At 39.0% G+C, this 25,135-nt stretch overlaps 1 protein-coding gene across 4 annotated transcripts in view; it reads right to left on the minus strand.

The window, feature by feature from the left end:
- Window positions 1-25,135, minus strand: part of CNTNAP2 (contactin associated protein 2) — a 1,645,619-nt gene that overhangs the window by 513,408 nt on the left and 1,107,076 nt on the right. For all 4 annotated transcript variants that reach the window (XM_075125590.1, XM_075125593.1, XM_075125592.1 and 1 more), the window contains one exon: window positions 23,970-24,076. In XM_075125590.1, the coding sequence (XP_074981691.1) occupies window positions 23,970-24,076 (107 nt within the window). The remainder of the gene's footprint in view (window positions 1-23,969; window positions 24,077-25,135) is intronic.

Consider the following 25,135-nt stretch of genomic DNA (forward strand, 5'->3'; position numbering starts at 1 on the left):
CTCCTGCTGTGAACTAATGAACTTATTAAGGATTCTTATTATTAGCACAGTATTCAAATATGCCCTGTAGAGGCAGACATGAAATTAAAATACAGGGGGAAAATAATAAAATAGGTGGCAAGTTGCCAGGTCTCTGTTGAGTTGACTTTGGACTCATTCATGTTGGTGATAAACAAGACAATTACCATTGTGGTGATAAAAGAAATGAAGTAGGGGGTTGTTGTTGGGATGTTAAAGAGAGTGTGTTTCTTTGTCACTGGAGATGCTAAAGAAGATGAATGCTATGGGGGTGAATATTGTAATTTGAGTCACCACACACTATTGCAAACCAGGAGCTGGCTGTGAATGCAGAAGCAAAACATCCTGTCCAATGAGAAACCTAAGTTGCATCCACTTCAACTCTCCCCTGCCATTTTGCTAGGAGACAAAACAAGGAGAAACAAAGATGAAAACCAAGAGTAAATCTGATCAAAAGTGAGTGTATAAAAAACAAAATTAACATCTGTAACTAGAACAAAGATCTTAAATTAGAAGCCATAGTTTAGGCAGTTAGTATCGGATGTTACAGTGTTAGCCTACAGACATTAGAAGATTCTAATCAGACACCAATTTTTAACATGATAATTTCACAAATTAAGACACCCAGTAAGAAACACAAATACCCTTTGTTGGATTATTTATTGTGATTCTCTGTGGCTGAATTAGCTACCAAAGAAAATGAAGTGTTAAGTTGTTCCAAACTTGAGTTAAATGGTCTCATAAAATACAATATGTTTGAGTCTGTCTGGCTTGATAGCATGACATGATGCCATTTGTATCACAGTGGAACATCACTGAGTGAAGTGGGCTGGAGGGAAGCTCCAGGGAACTGTTTATAGATTCATGCTGTTTTTATATGGGTCCCAGCCTCAGCAGACTTTAGAGCTGCCCGGGGCTTGCTCTAAACAACTCCAGATGGTAAATGCTCCCAGGTTCACCAGCTGGGAACAGCAAGAGAGCAATCAAGTAACTGTGCCCCCTACTTCCCTTCCCTCCTCACCTTCTGTGCCAGATGCTGCAGGGGTGGTGGAGAAGCTGACTATGTTATTTCCCTGTCTCTTGAAGAGATAGAAGTTTTTCCACTCTCTTTATGCTGTCAAGGTGGTGAGAGTGGAAGACAGTGGGAACCAGGACCTCTTGCTCCACTGTAGCCTTCCCATATGTAAAATGCAAATAATAATACTTAACTATCTTTGTAAAGTGCTTGGATATTTACAAATGAAAATCTCTATAATGCTACATATAGATAAAGTTTGGGAAGACATCTACAAAAATTAAGATCAATGTTAAGAAAACAGCTGGGATTTATTTTTAAGAGCAGATGTAAGTGCTTCAAATCACCAAAGTATAGCTAAAAGAAGGATTTTTTTTCTGAGTTCATTTCAATATTTTTCTTGACTTTGATTGTAGGATGTTTGATCTTTCATTAATAAGTCCTGGACTTCTTTATCAGTGTATAAAAAAGTCCTGTTACACAAACTGATGCTTTTCACTACAGAGCTCAAAAATGGCTCCTCTTGAACAGACAAGAGTTGAATTTAGTATGAATTCATCTCAGCACAAGTATCCGCATGTAAAGTTGGAGGGCTTTATATAATAAAAGCTTACTTTTACAAGCTTGGAGAGTATTATTAGTCTTGCTAACTGTTGCCGCTTCTCTAGAACTGCATCTGAACCTGGAATCCTATGAAAGGAAATCTGGTGCTTGTTCTAATGAGCAATGAATGTGCAAATTTAGCCTATTACCACAATCCAGGCACTAATTCAGGATGCTAGAAGAGAACTGGTCAAATGCAATGAGAACATGTGCAATGTAGGAAAAAGTCCATACATTTATTTTTTAACCACTCCCTCTCCCGCCAAGGAATCTATCATAAATAGCCTGGTTTTCTAAAAGGTTCTAAGAAACTGCTGCTCTCCCTAAAGTCATCTAAAGTGAGAAGTTTGTGAGTTTAAGAATCCTTTCTGAAGGCAAAAGGACACTTTTAAAGTGTGCTTTTACTCTGAAGAGTTAACTCTGTAAAAACTACATTGTGGAGTTCTATGTTTATTTGTCTCTGTGATTTCGATCAAAAATATGTATTTTTCAAGTTGCCAACCCAGCAACTTCAGCCTGAGATGAGGGAAAAAATAGGTCTTTGGCATTGTCACAGTAATAAATTATTTCCTCTGTGGCACGTGGGTACATTAACTGCCTTCAATGGGGCAGTATACGTGCACATGATTAGACCTTTTACTGGAACTTGGTAAAATTATCCTTTTCATGGTGCACAAGGAAGCACGAGTGAGAAGGTGCCATTTTTACATTGTGGTTTTTCAGAGAACATCTGCCTTTTAAGGCTTTCAGATGGCTGCATGGATCTCCTTCTCTCAAAGACGGTGGTGGGGTAAGTTCTCTCTCTTTCAAAATACTGCACCCAAGGAGGACGAACCAGATTCACAATAGTACAGAAGACTTACAAGTGGCTAACTGGCTAAAAAGTTTTTCTATATTTTGAATATGAGTAATACATTTTTACTAATAAATCTATCAGAGAATAATGTGCAAATATCCTGCAAACTTATTAGCATTCCAGAAAATTAATTTTATTTAGTTCAATGCTATGGTGAGTTTTATAGTAATATGCAATAAATGAACACTAGGTCTAGTAAACAATGAGAATTGAGACAAATTCCCATATTTTAGAGGACTTACTTGCAGGTCTGCTACTGTTAACTATACAGAAAAACTGCACACCATGAAATTTTTGTTCTCACACAATGTATCATAAGTGTCATTTCATCATTCATATCAGGTGGCTTGATGTTGAAATGCAATCAGCAAAATCCACTACTGTTTAAAGTAGTAGAACTCATTGAGCCAGTTGTATTAGATCTAAAGATTTTGAGGCATATTTGTTGACAAATAAGTACAACATAAAGGCCGTTTATGAGACTAATTGAAACAAAAATATTATATACGATTTTTTCATATCTCTTTATATTTTCTCATTCAAACTATGTTCTCTGACAATATGATACCCATTTACTGACAACATATCAGCTCTTTGCCATCACAACTACAGACACTAATCAGCATATAATGCCAAAAGCACTCAAACAACTTGTTATTTTTGCATTTAAAAAAAAAGCCTTACACATATTAGCAGAAACATCTGCCTCATTTCTTTTTTCATATTCTACCTCCAGTACATTCAAGTGGGAATGACTTTGTCCTGGCAACTTACTGGAAGTTATTTTCACATTGCATTCATGTAGTGGAGGGGCTGTGAAATTAGTTCCATGTCAGATGGGTACCTTGGAGGTTGCATGGATTGGCATGCTGTTTCCGCCACAGGAATCTCAGTGTTTAAATAACAGCACTGCAGATTATTCATTTATTTAGAGTATTTTCATTTCTCTGTTCAGGAAAAGAGTATATAGATAAAGTATTGTCATTTTGGGTGCTGTATGGTAAGTCAGAATAAAGAACACATCACCTATGATCATTTCTCCTTTCATTTACTATTGTGATTACATCTGTTTCAGAGCTCTGGATCTGAAATTATGCTCAGCTATATTATATTCAAAACACATCTCCCTTCTCCATAGTCAGTACCCACTGTCTGCCAAGTAGTGCAACTGATCAGGAACTGGATGAAGCTCTCAGCTTCTTTCCTATGGAGCTTTTTAATCTGTAGAATGTGCTTGATGATTATCTTCCAGATTGCTGGAGGGAAAGAAAGAAAGATAATGGGTAAAGAGAGAAATGTGAGCAGATGATTAAAGACAAAACTTATAAAAGGAGGAAAAACAAAATCTACTGATGATGTAGAAAGGGAAAGAAGAGCCACAAGAAAATTCAGAAACATGGAAATTGGGTGAACAAAAATTGAAATGAAAGGGAAAGGTGTAAGAGAGACAAATAAAAAATTAGACAAAATAGCAGATGGAAAGAAAAAGATGAATATAGAAAGATGTAAATCATAGTAACACATAATTCGACTCAGCACTATGGTCCTGAGCCTGGAAAGTGCAAATTGTCTCCTGCAAAGTGCTCTCAACTAGCAATGGCAACTAAGGACACTTAGCATCTTCAAGACATCAACTTCCCCTTTTACATTCTCCTCCTAACACATTCTCTTTCCCCCCTCCCCCACCAGCCTTCTTTCTCTCCAACCTTTGCATACACTCCATTGTCTCTTCCCCCTTTAATAAACTTATTCCCTCCTTCCCTGCCCCTTCCCTGATTTCACACTCCCTCCTTTCATCTCTTCTATAAGATAAAAGGAGGTTTCAAAGTTGGAGCCAATAGTTGAAATGATTTCCTTCCCATGAGTCCTTCTCTGACATCGAAGGTCATCTCCTCTCTAGACAGGAAGAAAGAAACAGGCCCTAGAAGCTCAGGCTGCCTCCTGCCAGCCACTCCAATGGCTCACTGGCAGGGGAGGGCAGAACAGCAGGTTCTGCCTATATAAGAACCTAGGGAAGACAAATAACAGAGCTGCCAACTGATGCTGCTGCAGGAGCCTCTCTGGCACAACTCTGTCCTACTGACTTTATGTATTCAAGCTCATAGAAGCTGCTGCTTACTCTGTCCTGTCCCAGTTCTCTGAGCAAAGTCTGAGATAGCAATCCTGGAAATTCCCTATGACGGCAGTCCTGCACATTTTGACTCTTCAGGCCCAAATGAAGACTCCAAGCAGGCTTGTGATCCCACATTTCATGGTGCTAAAGGCTAGTGATATTATGGTGGATCTGCTGATTTTCATATCCTAAGCCAAGGAGAAAATGAGTAAATAACAGGTAAACCTCAGAAAGTTGGGTGATTCAATTCAAATGAACATGCTGGTATTGTATAATTTTCTGAATTACTCAGAGATCTGGGGCTTCCTAACCAGACTGGAAGAATTGCATATGAGGCTCTTCCCATATGGAATCTGCCTTGGAACTGGAGTCAGAGGGACCATGTTCCCTGAAGCGACTGTTACTGAAGGAACACTGGGAAAACACAGGGAGTTAGGCTGGAAGCAATTCAGCCACATGGTCAGAGCAGCGCACAGGGTTTAATAAAGTTCCACTTCTTCAGTTTAACCTGCATTCCGCTTCACTCCTTGCAAATGAAAGAACATCCACAACTTCCTTCTTCTAGTGATATTAGAAACACCACAAACATTTCTGCAGCCTCTCATTCACTTCTCCTGCTTCTACTGAGAAGCAGCCACTGAAGCGATGCTCTGAATATTAAAACACACATACACCCCTAAAAAAATTACATTTCAATTTTTGGATGAAGGCTCAAGGGGGTTCTTATTATATTGAATCATTTTGCTTATCCCAAATTAACTGAATTCATGGATATTAATATCAGCCCCTTACCTCATCTCCCCATCTAAAACCAAACAATTGTCTGGATGTGGTGAGCTGTATGTAGTGGAGGAACAGAAGGGCTAATTGAAGGGGAAATATTAGGAACATAATGGCTTGAGCTCACTACCAGTTTAAGCACTTAATTCACAATGTTACTCAGTATCTGCTCTCTAAATATAAACACCACCTTTATGACCAGAGTACAGGCAGCGTATATTGTTTGAGATAATGTCAAAATAACCCAAGGAGAATTTGCACACATGTTTACATTATAATTATCCATTTAATTTGTATATATTTGACCAATAATTTTAGTAGCAGCATTTCTAATAAAATATTTCTTAAGTTAACCTACTATGTCTCCCATGTTTGATTTTTATTCCTCCTTTTTCCTTACTCTTTCCCCCTTAGTTGGCATCTGTTTTCCTTCATCTTAATTTTCTATAGCGAAAAATAATTTTGAACTTACTTTTCTCTGTAAGACCACACTTTTATATTTCCTAATTCTTCCAAAAAGAAAAGGAGTACTTGTGGCTGTAGCTCACGAAAGCTTATGCTCAAATAAATTGGTTAGTCTCTAAGGTGCCACAAGTACTCCTTTTCTTTTTGCGAATACAGACTAACACGGCTGTTACTCTGAAACCTAATTCTTCCAATCTTTTTCCAATTCTGCCTTTTACTTCAGCTTATTTTCCCCTATTATTTCCTGCAACATGACTCTCCCCCTCACTTTCTACAATTTTATATTTTTAAATTCTGTTAGACAGGTATTTTTTTTCTTTCTTTCTTCCCCTTGATAAACATATTTCCACATTTTGTCCTTCCCTTTTATCCCTCATGTTCCATTTTCTTTCCTCATCACCCCAGCCAAGAAGGTACTAGGATAACAAAACCCACTGAAGTCAGTAACACAAGAATTCTTAGCAGTACTCAGGTGGTGTTAAGTCCAGGAATCAATTTCCCTTGCTTGAGGGAAAAGACTGAGATTTAAAAAAAAAAAAAAAATCTTCCTGGCCCAAATCATCAAAAAGTCAAAATTTTTCATGAAATGCTGGCTGGGATTTCTTCCTGGAGCTCTAGGAAAAAACAGAGTTAATAAGACTAAATATACTACCAAGTACATAAAGACTAACAATATTTTCCACATCTCAAGGACAATTTTACCCAGTTGATTCTGGGAAACTTTCATGGGAGAGTGCATCAGCCACTTTGTTAGAAGCTCCTGAGATGTGTTGGACCACAGCCTAGCTCTGCATCTTTGGAGCCTATTTTAGCAAGTCTAAGACAAGATGCACTGAAAAACGTATACACTTACTCAAAAAAAAAAAGTAACAAATCTCAAAGAATATTGATTGCAACATGTAACTATCACATGGTAACAACCAGAAATTTAATCGAGCTTTAGAATGGAATAGAAAAGGAGAAGGCTAAAGAGGCCAAAAAGAAACCAAGAATTAAAGCTTCAGTTTGCGGTTACCAACACACAACCCCATTAGTGATGCGGGGGCACATAATCTCATAGTGGACTGGCATTCATCAGATGTTGCTTCAAACATGATAGATCTCTGCACTCCTGTTCGAACTAACCTATACATTTGGGATAGGAGGGGAAAAAGAGAAAAAGGATGGCTGTTCCTGGGTCCCATAACAGCATAGATCAACTACGAGACTCCCATTGTCAGCCAACCAGAAAAACAAACAAACCCCACAATGCTGCTATGCAGAGCAACCATTCCCCCAGGTACGTCTTCTTCCAACCAAAATCACTGAGCACCAAACCTACAACAGGGCTTCCACAACTTTGATCAAGGCCTCAGAAATTATGCTGATTCCGTGCATCTTGCTGTCTTCTGAGTGCACCAATCATTTTTGACTGATGACTGTGCAAGAGGCCAAAATAACTCAGCTTCCACTGACACTGATGGACGTTTTACCCATGGTAGAACAGGAAGATGTAGTCCTTAGTGTATTTATATTTATCTGATATTAAAATGAAATAACAGAAGGCCAGATTATAGTTTTGCCATGAGCCTTGAACATGGGTAATGCATTGTCATGCTGGCCCTAGGGCATATTGTCCGTAGGCAGCTTGTCTCACTGAGTGTGTCACAATGTAGCTGTGCCGTGATCAGAGGATGCACACTGCGCCAGGATGCAGTGTGAATCCCCTGGATTGCCAGCACAACTACACTGGCCAGTGCATTGGAGGGAGCAGGGGCTTTGCCCATTCCATCATCCTGTCCCATTCACTTCCCCCAACATGCATCCGAAAGAATGTAGCGACTGTGTGAAGTCTACCTCTTCTCCAGTACTTTTACCCACAGTATGAGTAACTTACATGTCCCTGTACCTGAATGTGGCACTCTGAACTGGGCCACTGTTAGGGTCATAACAATATTAATACTTGATAATTATCAGAGCCAGTTGAAAATTTTAGAATGAAATTTATTGGGGGGACCCCAATTTTTTTATATTGAAATTCTTTTGAAAAAAATTTCACATTATAATACACTTTTATTGAATACTTTCATTTTCCATTTTCAAAATAAGAATTTTTCCAATAAAAATTCTTTTAAAAGAATAATAAAAAAATCTACCAGACTAAATTGATAAAAGTATCATTTTTTGAAAACTTGTGTTGTAAATGATAATTGAAAATGGTTGATTAACGAAAATATGTTTGAACACAAAAATTTAATTTTTTTTTTTGCAAAATTTCTTTTCATTTTTCAACCAGCTCTATTCTTAGAGTGCTTTTCATCCATAGATCTAAAAGTGCTTTATAAAGTAAGTTAAGTATTTTATTGATGAGGAAAAGATGACAATGGGAAGTAAAGTGAGATGCCAAAAGTTACACAGCAGGTGAGTGCCAGAACCAGGAACAGAACCCAGGTTTGTCAATTCCCACTGCAATGCCTTATTCATTTGAAGATACTGCCTTCCATATAAGGCAGACACCAAATTAATCAAGTATTAAATTAATTAATTAAAAATCATTGGATACAAGTTTCATCTGCTAATACTTCCTGTCCCAAGCATTGTGTAAGGGTGTTAAAAACCTCCTGCAGATATGTCAAGCACAGATCGTCATTATTTAGGCTGTTTTGTATATTTACAGTAGATCTGTGCAGAAACTTAGCTCTCGCACATTTTTGAGAAAGTCAGAATTACTAATCAACTTCAAAATGTGTTTCTCTTTTTTAATTGCTGCCAATGGAATTTAATATCAGCACCTTAACATTTTGCAATTACAGTGTTTTAATAGTGAATGAAGGAATAAACTATTTTTTTCTTAATGGAAAAGATTAAAAGAAAATTAATTAATTTATAGGCTTTACCTGCAAGTCATTTTCAGGTTATGATTAATTCTGACTAGGATTTTATTCCATATATGAATAGTTTTTAAAAATGTCTATTACTAATTAGATGGGTTTTGTTAATTGTCCCCTGGAAATAATATTTGACTGTGCGTTTTTCATAACTATATAGGTGATAGTAAATATTTTTGCTTGCAATTCATCCAGCAATACCTCATTGTTCCAAGGCACAGGACCCAATTAATCAAATTACCAAGGTACATGCCTACATCTTAATGCTTAAAGCACGTGTAAGTATCATGCTGAACTTGGGCCCCCAAACAATTTCTACAGGCTGGTTTTAATGGGAGTTCTGCTTAAAAATTGATGGTGTGGTGTGGCTCTAAATTTAGGATTAGATTCTGCCCTCAGAGCTACATGTGCAAACCCTTTGAAGTAAGAAAGAGTGGCACAGCTGAAACTGAGGGTAGTCTGATCCTTCCTGGCTTTGCCTTAATAACATCAATACGGAGGTTTCCTCATTCCAATAGAAATTTTAATTTCAATATATTTACCACAGGCTGTGCATTTACATTTCATTTGGCTCTTTCTCTCTGGTTTTCTCAATTATATAATCTTCAGCAAGTAGTAGCAATGTTATACCTGATGCTTGAAGCTGCAATCCTTTCTTTCCTGAATACAGTTTTAATTTTCTTATGATAAAAATGGAAATCATTTCAAATGTATTACACAGGCTGAATTTTGGAAACATCAGGGGCCAAAAGCTGTTAGTTCGCCATTATAAATCTGCAGGAAATTTGTGGCAGCAATGGAGAACGGAGAGCAGGTCTGGCCTAGGATATTTATTTTTGGAGATAAAAAACAGACATAAAAGTAAAACGTCTATATTGGCTAGCTTTACATGTGTTGGTCGGTAATGGTGTTAAGTGTTAATATTGACGCTTGGTGGCGTTGTATCTATGTTTAATTTATCAGTTCACTGCCAAAAATGTCTTTTCCTCCCCTAGATAGGGCATGTTAACAAACAAGGGACAATTTAATATTGGTTTGCATCCTTAGGTGAGGGGGAAGGGAAAGCAGCAACAGCAGCACCTTAGACCAGATCATGACAAACTAATTAATTTAGAGTTACTGTCAGAAAGCTAGAAAATTACTCCCAGATCATTTTTGTGTTCTAGAGATGTAGAAAAACTGCTATCAATAAGGATGTTTAGAATTTTCTTTCAAAAAACCATATTGGGGAAGAGGTTAGCACTTTAAAAGAGCAGCTGTAATGGTTACATAATTCTTTTAAATAGAATGTTGCAAACATAAATTATGCCATTTGTTTTTAGGGCTTCAACTTCAAATACTCCAAAACTATTTTTTTTTTGTAAAGGCTCTGGGGAAAATAAGATTTACTTTCAAAAAATGAAATTTTGCAGCATCCGTATCAAAGTGTTTATAGAGTCCCCATCACGATAGTATCTGGACATAGTATCTCACTAGCCTTTTGGTATTTGTGGGGGCGGGGGAATAGATGGACACTATTTTGAAAGGCTGAGAATAAAAGGATCTGATCAACAGAAATGCCAAGTGCCCTCCAAGAGGGCTTTGTGCCCTGGAATTATTATTCTTTACATTTTCACCCAATTCAAGGACAAAATTTTGCCATATGCCTGGGAAACTGTACTGATTTCTAATGAAATCTCAGATCAAGTTAATTATTACAATTTATAGGAATCATGCAAAAATGATTCACTAGTATGAACCCCTGCACCCATCCTGAGTCTCACTGATGTAATAGAACTCACATGAGTGTATGTATTTGAATGAACAGGGTTTATGTTTACAGTGCAAAGATGGCTTTGTCTGCAGAATGCCCAATTTTGCCATTGGGAAGAATTGCTCATTCAAGGCAACACTCACAGAAGCATTAAGTTTCACAGGCAAACATTTAAAATATAAAGGTGACACAAATTCCCATTGGAAAAACAAGGGGGAGGCAGTTTTGTGACAAGTTCTCTCAAAATATAAGACATTTCAGGTTATTCTGCACCTTCCAGGTTTTTCCAGGTTTCTGGATGGGGGCTCAAAAGCCAGTTTTGTTTGTAATTTTAAGATGAACTCTTAAATATTGAATCCTTTTGTTGTTGCCGACAACACTTGGCAGAAGGGTTGCAATTTAATCAATTATAAACACCCCTGATTTTTGTATGTTTTCCTAGTTCAACTTCTCAGGTATTAGTGGGATGACATGTTATACCCAAATATTGCCTGTATTACACAACACAGAAAATGCTAGTATTTAAAACATAGTTTAAAAAGAAATGAAATATTTTACGGGCAAAATGGAAACAATAAAGAGATTTAGTAAACAATGTTTAAAAGATTTCAAACATCTAAGGAACTTTTCAAACAGGTAAAAGGCTGGATGGTAAACATCAATAGTAATGAGTACAAGCATGAACAGAATATGTACAAAGCACAGACAGGCATATATTTACTTGGAAATAATTTAAAGACATCTGTGACCCCACATGGCATGCTCAGACAGTTTCCTTGCAGAGAGACCCAAAAATTTCTACAGTCCACCTACAGAGGTCATGAAAGGCACTTTCTTAAGTCCAAAGCAGACTGCAAAGTGTTACAAAGGCATCTCACAAAACGGGGTGACTGGACAACAAAATGGCAGATGAAATTCAAAGCTGATAAATGCAAAGTAATGCACAATGGAAAACACATAAAATGATGGTGTCTAAATTAGCTGTTACCACTCAAAAGAGAGATCTTGGAGTCATTGTGGATAGTTCTCTGAAAACATCTGTTCAATGTGCAGCAGCAGTCAAAAAAAAAAAAAAAACCACCCTAGAATGTTAGGAACCATTGGGAAAGGGATAGATAAGATGATAGAAAATAACATAATGCCACTATATCAGGACTGGCTCTAGGTTTTTTGCTGCCCCAAGCAAAAAATTTGCCACCCCAAGCTCAGTGGGGCTAGATCTCTCAGGTGGTGCTGGAAGCGGGGGGAAGTGATGTCACCTTCTCCCAGGGTCTGCAGGGGCTTTTCCCCCTCCCCCACCCGGCTGCGCAGAGAAGCCCTGATATAAGGGGTGGCACAAGGCAGCGCAGCAGCCAGTGTGCAGATGAGGCGGTGCAGCCCCAGCTCCCAGGCAGGACTTGCCCTCTCCTCCCCAGGTGGTGGCTGGACCATGGCAGCTCAGCATCCCGGGGCCTGGGCTCCCCCTTCCCGCTGTGGCCAGGAGCACGGCGCCCTCACCCTGCATAAGTGGTGCGGCTCCGAGAGCGCAACTGCCCCGAAAAAAAAAGGATGGCTGGAATGCTGCCCCTGGAAATGTGCCACCCCAAGCACGTGCTTGCTTTACTAGTGCCTAGAGCCAGCCCTGCACTATATAAAACCACGGTACGCCCACAGCTTGAATACTGTGTGCAGTTCTGGTTATCCCATCTCAACAGATATTAGATATTAGAATTGGAAAAGGGACAAAGACGAGCAACAAAAGTGATTAAGGGTATGGAACAGCTTCCGTATGAGGAGAAATTAATAAGACTTGGACTTTTCAGCTTGGAAAAGAGACTAAGAGGGAATATGAGAGCGGTCTATAAAATCATCAATGGTGTGGAGAATGTGAATAAGGAAGTGTTATTTACTCCTTCACATAACGTAAGAACCATGGGTCAACAAATGAAATTAATAGGCAGCAGGTATAAAACAAGACACAGTCAATCTCTGGAACTCATTGCCAGGGGATGTTGTGAAGGCCAAAACTATAACTGGGTTCAAAAAAGAACTAGATAAGTTCATGGAGGACAGGTCCATCAATGGCTATTAGCCAAGATGGTCAGGGATACAACCCCAACCGCTGGGTGTCCCTTGCCTCTGATTGCCAGAAGCTGGATCGCTCAATGATTGCCTGTTCAGTTCATTCCCTCTGAATCATCGGGCACTGGCCACTGTCAGAAGACAGGATACTGGGCTAGATGGACCCTTGGTCTGCCCCAGTCTGGCCATTCTTATGTGCTCTCAGTTTCACTCATTATCTTACTAATAGCCAAGTATCGGGAAACAAGAACTCAAAGAAATATGTGAAGTAAGTTTTGAATGTACTGATTTCAAACACCTTTTAATTGGTGTTTTCAACAAAGATCTGCTATTCTTTATAAAAGAAGACAGACAACATGGCTTGGTGGTCACGGTGATCAAATTAAATCCTGACAACCTGACTCTCACTAAACTACCATTGAAGTTAAAAGGAGTTTTGCATGAATAATGAGAGCAGGATTGAGCACAAGTTTTGATAACCGACTATTGCATCTTTCTCCAATAGGTTGAAGGTTCAAATGGAGCCTTTGTTGGTAGTAAATGAAAGTCCCTTCCTTCCCTGCTTAATGACCTATAAAAATGAGTTAGGAGTCTTACTCCTTTTTATAAATGGAAGGCATCCATAACACACACACACACAAGCGATCACCAGTGTGGAGAGGCTACCTTTAATAAATTCCCAGGTTGCAATGTCAGGGGAATAGACAAGGATTTCAATGACAGAGATTGATCTACCCTTCTACAAGTGGTCCGTCCATGTCAGAACGGAGATATACCAGTGGGATTGTTTGCTCTGCCAGTGCCCAGGCTATCCTGGGGAAGAATGAGACAAGATCTCATTAGCTCCAACAAAGAAGGACAAAAAGTGGAAAGCCTCAGGCAAGAGATAGTTTATGGGTGAGGCAGGTGGTTTTGCAGGGAAAGCTTATAAACAGCAGAGGAATCTCAGCCAAGATTTACATTTGTTGCTCTTAACAATAAAGAAAAAAGTCAGGTAGGAAATTTAGTTCTGGATACCCAGCATATGTATTCTGTGCTGAGAGGGAGGTGGGAAATCAGCCCATTCACGGAGTCCTTAAAAAGTAAACTACTACACCTTGCCACAGTATGTGGTATATTCTAAATATAGGAAACAGTGCTTTCAAGTCAATACTGGTGTGCCATGTCTGAATTTTTAACAACACCCGTAGGTTTTGTTCTCTAGGACTCTCATTCTGACATCTATCGGGAATATTACTTTGATAAGAAATGTTTTAAAAATAAGGCAAGGACATAATAAAATGTATTAGCTTCTGACTTTCATAGGAAAACTCACTCTTTTCCTCCTTCTCAAGCATCCTTGTAATTTTTGGGCATTTGGAATGTCAGTGTATTAGATCACTCATGCACACAGCCATTTAAAATATGGAGTAAGGGACTGGTACAATCTTTGAACTTTTTTTTGTTTGTTTCTAAAGATGTCAAGGGGCTCATTCACAGAAAGATCACCTGCAGAATTGTCTGAAAAAAGCCAAACTGAAACCAACAGCTGAGCTCCGTGTCATGAGGAAAATGGGAAAGTTTGCTAGACTGGTCCACTCTGACATTTGGAGACTGGCTTTAAACGGGAACACATCTGTTTCTGGTTACTTAATGTTATGTACGTAAAACTTTGGTAACTTTGCTTTCTTCCTTTCTAATTTCTAGTTGGTGGGGGGAAATGGAAAGATTCGTGAATGGGGGGAATTTTCACAACAAAAGGCTTCTACACAGGAGTCTTGCAAAGATATTCTAAATTAGGTCACCCAGACTTTAAGAAAAGTTTGTGCGTCATATGTGGAGCAAAGGCAGTACATGGACTCAAAACATTAAATGAGGCATCAGAAATCCAAGCCATCTTTGTAGTAAAATACAACAAAAGCCATGCTTGCGTCCTCCTCCTCCTCGGCAAAGGCTCAAAGGAGTCTCGAACAAAGGGAGCATATACTGAAGCCCCTGTAGGTTGATATGTTGGGACTGGAAGAGAACCAACCCTAGCAATTTCACTTGACAGTCTGAGCTCAAACCAACATTAAACTCCAACAGGAAGGCTGCACAGTCACCAACCTTGCCCCAGGGCCCCTCTGCCGCAGCATGGGTCATTTCTAATCTCTCAGTCACTCCTTCCTCCCAGTAAAATAGGAGACAGTCTATGCCTTAAATATCTCAGTTGGCTTCTGGGGGCTTGGCCTTTTACTGAACCTTCTTCCTGCAGTCAAGTGTCCCATTCTGCCTTCTTCCAGGCACTTCAGATGGTGCTAAGTGATTGTTCACCTCCCACCTCAGCAGCTTCTTTTGGGAAGTAAAACACCAAGGTTATTTCCTTCCCCACCTCTTTATAAAAGAGTTTCCCATGGGGCAGGATATTCAGGCAACCTCTTTTCCTAATAGTGAAGAGGGAGGGGAGAATCAGGCCTTCCTAGTTCTCAGTGAGTCTTCTTGGAGACTAATTTTTTTTCTGTTTTCATAAGGCAGATCTATTATTCATTTATTTATTTATTTTAATATAAAGACATTGAGAGATCCATCCAGCTTTTAATGTTTAGGGCCCTGTAGTGCCCTTGATTCATATAAACAGTTCCAACTGATGTAAAACCCCTACTGACATCAAACATTAATCCCCTTCTGAGCATAGATGAGACCGCTCTAGTTTAAAGCTCATGCAAATACTAATCACCAAACTATTCTGCCTACTCCACAGTGAGTTGAGAGTTGATTCCAAGAAACCGATTAAAGCACTTTAATACTCAGATTTTTTTTTTTAAAAAAGGTTTTACTAAGTCTAGCCAGGAGAATGTTGCTGAAATGAAGTTTGTGGGGGAGGCTTTTTTACTTTATTTTCCTAGTAATGTGCAACGCTTCCCTCTTGCATGGAGACTGTAACTCTGAAAGAGATTATTTTCCTTGTTTTCTTAGTATATGGTAGTCAGCAGTCTGACTACCTGATGGCAATTATCTTAAATGCTGTTGCCCCTGTTTGCATGTATCCCAATTGCTATAAGTATGATTAGGGCACTTATGTCTCCATATTCCTGCACCCTGATTCACGTGAAATATCCTTATTATTGCTGGACTGTCTGGCTATGTCTATTTCAACTCAGATTACGTTGAAATAGCGAGGAGTATAAAAATATTGCTAGAGCATGCAGGGCTGTAATCAGGAAGGCCAAGGTACAACTGGAGTTGTAGCTAGCAACTGATGTTAAGAGTAACAAGAAGGATTTCTACAGGTATGTTAGCAACAAGAAGGTGGTCAGGGAAAGTGTGGGCCCCTTACTGAATGTGGGAGGCAACATAGTGACAGAGGATGTGGAAAAAGCTGAAGTACTCAATGCTTTTTTTGCCTCGGTCTTCACAGACAAGGTCAGCTCCCAGACTGCTGCACTGGGCAACACAGTATGGGGAGGAGATGAGCAGCCCTCAATGGTGAAAGAACAGGTTAAGGACTATTTAGAAAAGCTGGATGTGCACAAGTCCATGGGTCCAGATCTAATGCATCCAAGGGTGCTGAGGGAGTTGGCTGATGTGATTGCAGAGCCATTGGCCATTATCTTTGAAAATTCGTGGCAATCGGGGGAGGTCCCGGATTATTGGAAAAAGGCACATATAGTGCCCATCTTTAAAAAAGGGAAGAAAGAGAACCCAGGGAACTACAGACTGGTCAGCCTCACTTCAGTTCCCGGCAACATTATGGAGCAGATCCTCAAGGAATCTGTTTTGAAGCACTTGGAGGAGAGGAAGGTGATCAGGAACAGTCAACATGGATTCATCAAGGGCAAGTCATGCCTGACCAACCTGATTGCCTTTTATGATGAGATAACTGGCTCTGTGGATATGGGGAAAACGCTGGATGTGATATTCTTGACTTTAGCAAAGCTTTTGATATGGTCTCCCACAGTATTCTTGCCAGAAAGTTAAAAAAAGTATGCATTGGATGAATGGACTATAAGGTGGATAGAAAGCTGGCTAGATTGTCGGGCTCAATGGCTCATGATCAATGGCTCAATGTCTAGTTGGCAGCCGATATCAAGCGGAGTGCCCCAGGAGTTGGTCCTGGGACTGGTTTTGTTCAACATCTTTATTAGTGATCTGGATGATGGGATTAATTGCACCCTCAGTAAATTTGCAGATGACACTAAGGTGAGATGTAGATACGCTGGAGGGTAGGGATAGGGTCCAGGGTGACGTAGACAATTGGAAGATTGGGCCAAAAGAAATCTGATGAGGTTCAACAAGGATAAGTGCAGAGTCCTTAACTTAGGAAGGAAGAATCCCATGCACCCCATGCTACAGGCTGGGGACCGAGTGGCTAGGCAGCAGTTCTGCAGAAAAGGACATGGGGATTACAGTGGACGAGATGTTGGATATGAGTCAGCAGTGTGCCCTCATTGCCAAGAAGGCTAATGGTATATTGGGCTGTATTAGTAGGAGCTTTGCCAGCAGACCGAGGGAAGTGATTGTTCCCCTCTATTTGGCACTGGTGAGGCCACACCTGGAGTATTGCGTCTAGTTTTGGCCCCCCACTATAGAAGGGAAGTGGACAAATTGGAGAGAGTCCAGCGGAGGGCAACGAAAATGATTAGGGTGCTGGGGCACATGACTTACGAGGAGAGGCTGAGGGAACTGGGGTTATTTAGTCTGCAGAAGAGAAGAGTGAGGGGGGATTTGATAGCAGCCTTCAACTAAGTGAAGGGGGATTCCAAAGAGGATGGGGCTCGGCTGGTCTCAGTGGTGGCAGATGACAGAACAAGGAGCAATGGTCTCAAGTTGCAGTGGGGAAGGTCTAGGTTGGATATTAGGAAACACTGTTTCACTAGGAGGGTGGTGAAGCACTGGAATGCGTTACCTAGGGAGGTGGTGGAATCTCCATCCTTAGACGTTTTTAAGGCCCGGCTTGACAAAGCCTTGGCTGGGATGATTTAGTTGGTGTTGGTCCTGCTTTGAGCAGGGGATTGGACTAGATGACCTCCTGAGATCTCTTCCAACCCTAATATTCTGTGATTCTATGAATTGGTAAAGTAGCTTGCTATATCTGACCAAACAAACCATCCTTATGTTTATGAAACTGTGAGGCCTTTACTTTCTCTGTTCCACACTTTAAAATTTTTAACAAGCCCGCCTGTGTTCAAAGAGAGTAGCCATTTTGTTCTGAGTGATGCTACAGCCTTTACAAAAGCTGCAAATCACACTGTGATTCCTATCTAAAATAAAACTCATTTAGACCAAAAGAACACAGTTGCTATCTGTGTAAGAGAAAACATAACCATTTCATGATGTGAACAGGTAATATCATGTCTCTCTTGTTTTAATTAGAAGAAGCAAAAAGCTCAGGATTTCAATAGTCTCAATGAATTCTCATTACAAAAAACAGGAAAACACAGTTGTTGTGAACTAATCAGTAGAGAGCCCGCTGGAGTTTAAATAGTCCCAGCATGAAAATTATAGTCTGTGAAGATTAAATTTGTCTTCCTGATGACTGAATTTGGCAATCAACTTAATCAAGTATCAAAATTATGCCATTGCCCATACAAATAACAACATGAAGTGACACAGAAGGTCTGATTCAAATTTTGTTTTCTTAAATTTGCTTCTAGATGCTGTTAAATCCTTTATTAAAGTAATCAGAATTTTTCAATTTAGGGAGAAGGGATGGAGCAAGGGGAGAAACAAAAAACCCATCAAACCACATTAGACTCCTAGTGGTACTAAATGGACTCAACATTTTAAGAGTGCTTTTTCCCCCCATTGACTTTTATTCACATTCCAGAGTGTAGGGGAAAATACTCATTGATAGCATGCCTTAAGGAGACAAAACCAAGGAATTCAGCAGTCAGGGTTACAGTCCAGCCTCTATTAATCCATTGTATCACAGCTAATGAAACCACTAAATGTTACAGTATTGGATTTGGAAAAAATTAAAACTTCAAGTGCTGTTCTACTCTGATAAAGTAAAAATGTATGCTTTACTCAATCAACCTGAACTTTGTGTGCATTCACTTTCACTATTTTTATACTGTCAAAAGTATTTATGTTTTTACTTCTTCTGTTGGTTCTGTAGAGCCAACACAGTTAAGAGAGAGTGAGCTGGATTATATTCCTTTTTATGGATCATTAGCAACATTTATAACCCATCACTCCTGCATAAAACCTCAGAAAACAGGGTTGCACATCTGTAACTGAGGGCAAAATTTGGCAGATGCTGAAATGCAAGAAAAGGGTTGAGTCTCAGGTCTTTGGTTGAATTGGAAGGCAATCAGAATAAACATTTCATTTGTAAACTGAACTCATTTGCTATGGAAATTACTGAGTGGAGACAAATACTGAACACCAGAATACTACTTTTACAGTGTCTGTCCTATACTGAAAAGCAAATTTATCCAAATCTATTTAGTCATTTAAACATAGTCTGATTTTTGAAAAAGTAAATGTGCTGAACTGCTACTCCTAATCTGAGTCAATTAGCCTTTATCATAACATCAGATTTGTTTCCAGGTGAAATTTCTTCCTGCAAAGTATCTTTTTTTCTGGTTTAAAAAATACTTCTTCTTCATCCTAAGGAATGTGTATTTTCTCCTCTTCTATATACTTATTGTGGTTTGCATTGTCATTTAATAAATGCATTATGACTAGAGCAGTGTGAAACAAAGCCATTTGATTCACAGGGGTTTCATGAAAATGTTTACTCCGAGTTTAAAGAGTTTATCCCTTGAGTTTGGCTTTGAGTTTCTGCTTCGAGTTTCTGATTCAAATGAACTTAAAAATCCAAAATGAAATTCAGCCAAAGCTCCAGAGCATTACCTGATTTCAGGTCAAAACTACAGAAAAGTGCTGACTTCCCACCTCAAACCAAAAACATTCTAGGTTTGCTCAACAGCATAGATCTAAGATTACTAGGAGGGTCATGAATACCAATGACCATTTGGCAAATCTGGCAAATTGCAGACTTGTAATAAAGCATGAGTTTCCCCTGATTTTGAGTTTCATTAACAGAAGGTTGCCAAAATTCGCTATACACCTGGGTCCACAACATGGAGACCATTCCGTGATCACCTCTAAAAGGTGATACTTTCATTACATAAATTGAAGCTCACCTTTCAAATAAACTTTTTTTCTAAAGAAAAAAGAGTAATTTTAAAAGTATTGCAACACTCGCTGTAAAACTGAAATTAGATCCTTAAAAAAAACCTTTGCTGCCTTTCTAAAGCAATATATGAAGAAAGGGATTAGCCTGAAACTTTGTTTGTGTTGCAAAGGCAAAGGTTCCTGTGCTGTGTGCCTCCAGATGACCTGTCCTGCTATAATCCCATGTGCTTTTATCCTGCTTGTACCTGAAAGACAGACACTGTACTTTAAATCCCCCTTTTGACATAGCAGTCCAGTTGCATCTTTTCCTTTCCTTTTTGCAGAAGTCAGATGAAAATGCTATTAAGAGAAATGTACACAGCTACTGGGATTTTTTCTTTCTTTTTTAATGAATGTGATTTCAGGGAAGTGACTCCCTACCTCTGTTCCTTATTCTCTCTCGTTGGCACTCAAGGAGGAAAAGTAGTTTATTCTTATTTTCAAAGACTCACTGATAGGTGAGAACATGCTTAAATAACTAAGCCTCCCTCCTTGCATTTATCCAGATGAACTGAATATCTTAACCACCCATTCACATACAGAAAAAGAAATGATCTTCAAAGTGATGGTGTTAAACCAGAAAAGAAACCTATGAATATTCAGACTTAATGATGTCAAAAATACATATGCTGAATTATTTTTCCTTTGTTTCACCAAATACTATTTAACTACAAAATTCTATATTTCCTTCCCAGTCTTTCCTGCAGTCTTTATGCACACAAAGGTTCAGTCACATCAAACAGGAATTTGGCCTGTGAACGAACCATAAAAGTGCTTCCTTACACATGGTTATGTTTTTCTTTAATAATCAGTTTTTACCCATCTGATTTCTTTGGATATATTACAATCCAACAGTGGCACAATTCATTCTGAAGATGAGTATCTTCTTATATTTAAATGGTCTCAGAGAATAATTTTAAACCCAATAGCTACATGTTCAAAAAGAAGGAAGGAATTTAAAAGGCATGTCTAATAATGAAGTATTATTATTTTCATAAAATGAAATTATAACTGTTTTTTAATTGAAATCTTTTTCTCTTTTGCTTATTGCTTATATGGCCTGAAATGCACGAGGAGAAATTCTGGCCCCCTTCTAGCCAACAGATAAACTTTTCTTGGCTGACAGGTTTTTTTGTGAAATAACTGTGTGTTGGGATAGCCTCTGAGACTTGATTCACTCAGGAGTATGTTGGGGTGGCTTCTGAGACCTTATCCATTCACTAGCCTCCAAGCCATTATCCACCCAGTTCGATGCCGAACTAGTCACTGAGATTTCTTTATTTGCATACAATCAAACTACACTTGAGTTGATCAGACACAAGTGTACCATCCAAAGTTATACAGCAAAGATCTTCCTTTATATACATTTCCACATTACATTACACATTTTGGGATTGGCTTGGTTACTGTGTAGAAACCAATCCCTGTACAGAATGCTGTATCCACACACTGTCCAAGTATGATTTACTCTTTACTTCATCTTTATGTTCCCAACATATACCTTATCTATTGTTATCTTGCCAATTGGAAATGGTTCCGTGGGTCTTCCCTCTTACCTTAGCTAGTACAGACATTCTGTTTCCAGCCTGCAGTTCCATTACCACCCTAAACCAGCCTCTCAAGAAATGAGGCCTCATCCATGTCTAATTACTCATGTCAAGCCAGGCCTACACTGTACTGGCGCTTGGTAAGACCAAATCCATCACTCACCACATGGGTGTTGTGCACGTTGGCTCCTCACCACTTTTGCAGAAGCCACTTTATTCCCTGGTCTTCAATATGGGTGACAACTCTCTGCACCCCATTCCACAACCTGTACTTGATTGGGAGAATATCACCTTAATGAAAAGCTTTCAGTTCATCCTGTTAAAGTTTCTGGAGTTTATAAGGCATGGGGAGAAGCATCCAGGTAAGATACTTTTTATAAGTCAGTAATAACGCTGTCCAGAGAGTAAAACCTAGTAGAGATTTTCCATAAAGAATATGGCATTTCTACCTCAGGGGTGGGAGGGAATGTTATAAGAATAAGTGCTCATCTCAGGTCAGCACATCAAATATTCTGTTCCCATTGACGTAAGTGGGAGCTCACACATGCAGGGAGAGCAAAATATTGGAGCTGAGATGTTTGATGTGGACATGAGAGGAAAAGACTGCCCTCTCATTGTGCAAACCATGGAAAGGGAATCTGATCTGTAAACATTTGGATCCACAGAAGACAGCAAACCTAAACAGTGGGTTTTCAGAATAGGGATTTTGGTTCAGATCCATCTACACTTGATTTATGTTTTATTTCAAGTCACAGGCATTAAATGACCAGGCTTCTGGAGCAAATTACTACTCAATAACTGATCTCATTATAATATAAATACATTTTTTGTGGTGGTGGGGGGGGGGGATCTGCTGTAGATACATAGAGTCAGAGTTTAAGGCCAGAGGGGACCACTAGATCACCTAGTTTGCCCTCCTATATATCACAGGCCATCAACACGACCCAGTACCCACACATTGAACTGAAAGCCACAGCTTTAAAGTACAAAATGAAGAAGAGGTGACTAACCCTCTGTATATATCATAAGCTCCGCAAGCTAAGGAGAGACAGCAGGTTTTAAGAAAACCAATTTGTCCAACAAATTAAAGACTTTTAAAATGTAACTGGGTACACTATTTACCACCATCAGAAATGGAAAAATGCAACTAAATGAGGTTGGAAACTATCACAAACATTTGTTTTCAGGAATACCATTGGTGAGTCAAAAGAAGGCCTTTATAGATCCCAAGTATTAACACAAGCCACAGCAAATGAGCAATGGAAATGCTCATCTCTCAAACAGCTTTTTGAATAATTCCAAATCTCTCTATAATTAAACAATAATGCATTTTTAAATACTTTAAAATGGTGTGTGTTATAAATATGTTCATTATGACGTTGAGATTTTGCTCAAAAATAGCATAGTTTAAGCGGAAATGGAAAATCTGTGAACTGTCAGTTTTTCATGAGATTACTTGAATATTGTAAAATCCAACAAAAGGCAAAACCATAGATTGTCATATTTCTCATTAAATATTTTGCATAATTCTAGAATGTGACATTAAAGTGTAAACAAAAAATTGAAACTCTGAATTAAACTGGTAATTGGATTTTTCACCTCTTTGTAAGCATCTTGGTTGTAGCTTTGATAGTGAATCTAAAGTAACTATTCTCTCTTTAATATTAAGAGGGTGTTATTGTAGGCATGTCAATGGAGAAAGACAGTAAATGGACAAGTCTTCTTTATCTTATCTACCACCACCACCCAGATCGATCGGTCTTCAGCTGTCGTTAAGACTGTGCCGATCACAACACATCCGCCATTCTTCTCGCACTCTTGCCTTTCTTCTCCACGTTTGTCCGAAACGTTTAACAAAGTCATCTCATCTACCATATTTTAGAAAACACTTTTCAAAATGAAAAGGCCCTTTTAAATGTATGCTAGAAAGACAAGCACACACACACACACAATGGCTTGCCCTGCACACACGTAAGTCAGATGCTGTAGAAAGTACAAGGACATCCCTTTTCCTCTCTCTCCTCACTCCCAGTATATCAGTAGAGGAAGCTGCTGTCATATGGCTACAATCAATATGGCTTGTAAGCAGTGGGCACTAATAGTGCTGCCTGCAGTACTTACCACAATCGCGGTAATAGTGTGACTTTCAGAATGGCCAAAGAGTCAGTTTGCACATGCGTCTGTTTCAGTATCAGGATTGATCTACACTTAAAATGGTATAGCAGCAGGGCCACTGTCGCACTTCAGTGTAGACACTCACTCTAGTGACAGGAGGAGTTTGCCTGTCCCTGCAGGTAATCCACCTCCCCAAGAGGCAATAGCTAAGTAGATGAAGGAATTCTTCTGTCACCCTAGTGCTGCCTACACTGGGGAATAGGGTGGCTTAGCTACATCTCTCAGAAACGTGGACGTAGCTATGCCAATGTAAGTTTTCAGTGTAGACTAGCCTTTAGTGACCAAATACTGCCACCATTTAAGAGTTCTCAGCAACACTAGGCAAGCATTTAGTACAATGATTGAAGAACTCATGTATCCATTTAACCACCCAGTATGGAATTTTAAGTAGTCAAAATGGAATGTGGGCCAGATGCAAGTGTCAGCATCCCTTCTCTCGCAAAAAAGTTCTACGGGCTCTTTAATAACCACAGATGGCTCTGACTTGGACTTTTACATCTCAACCAAAAGGCATCAGTATTGTGCATGCCTTCTATATTATATTACAGCGTTGAAGCAAATCACAGTGTCACTTACAGTTGTGACAGGTGGCGCCACTGTATCCAGTTCCTTCACAAGTACATTTGAAGCTGTCCCACGTTTGGGAGCATTTGCCACCATGTTCACAGTGATTGGGAACACACCTGGCAGGACAAGAGACAAAGAGAAAAACAAAAACAAATAAACAACAAGATTTATGAATGGCCAAATTTTGAGCTGCTCAAGTAATACATCATATCAATGCCAGTTTGCCCTACACTCATAATTAATCCTTGTTGTTTTAGGTAGATTAACAGAATTCATGACAAACTGTGCCAACCACACAAAAGATGATGTATCACAGCCCTGCTGTGGCCTCTTTTCAAACAAAAGTAGAAAAGGAAGACAATCGTGAGAAACATTCACTTATCATAAATTAAGTTTTTAAAAGCCATGAATGACTAGTACCAGGATCAGAATAACATCACAAGCCTTGGATTTTTCTCTTGTGCAGGTGATGCCATGCCCCATGGATTCAAGTCCCACAAAACACGGAAAGTTAGAAAAGAACAGCAGTGAGATTCACTTAATCTTTGTCTTGCCCACCATGGGATAAGATGGAGGCAGCTTGCCTGCTGGCTTGAGATGGAAGTTACTAACTCTGCATTATTAAAACAAACCAGGTGCTGTGAAGTTCAGAATAAAAGATTTAACAGGCTTTAATTCACTTGTGACAAACGTAATTCACCTTTACCCCACCTGCTCTTCCACTCCAGCTAAATTATTGTCAGAGAGCTGAGGAAATGAAAAAGAAAAGGTGGAATGGAAATGAATGAAAAATAGGGGAAATTATATTAGAACATACATTTATTATTTGAAACAGCCACAAAATGTAATTTCAAAGATTTGAGTTTGACCAGTTTCTTTTCTATCAAAGATTCATTTAAATAGGAATTATCATAATACTTTCGCTTTTTGAAACTATTACTTTTCTCTTCTTGGAGTATGCTTTGAAATCTCATTTCAAAGAACCATTTTTTCCCTTTATTAAATTTCTTTTCAGCCAGTCTCAGGACAGACTCTGTGCTTTCTGATCAAGGGTTAAAGGAATTTTCCTTTCATGTTGAATTTGTCCAAATAATATTTATGAACTATACTTCTACATTTTTACATTAAGGGAAGATTAATAGACCTCCAACCAACCAACAAATGGAAATATTTTC

The sequence above is a fragment of the Caretta caretta genome, chromosome 2, assembly GCF_965140235.1.
Source record: "Caretta caretta isolate rCarCar2 chromosome 2, rCarCar1.hap1, whole genome shotgun sequence".
Lineage (NCBI taxonomy): Eukaryota > Metazoa > Chordata > Testudines > Cheloniidae > Caretta > Caretta caretta.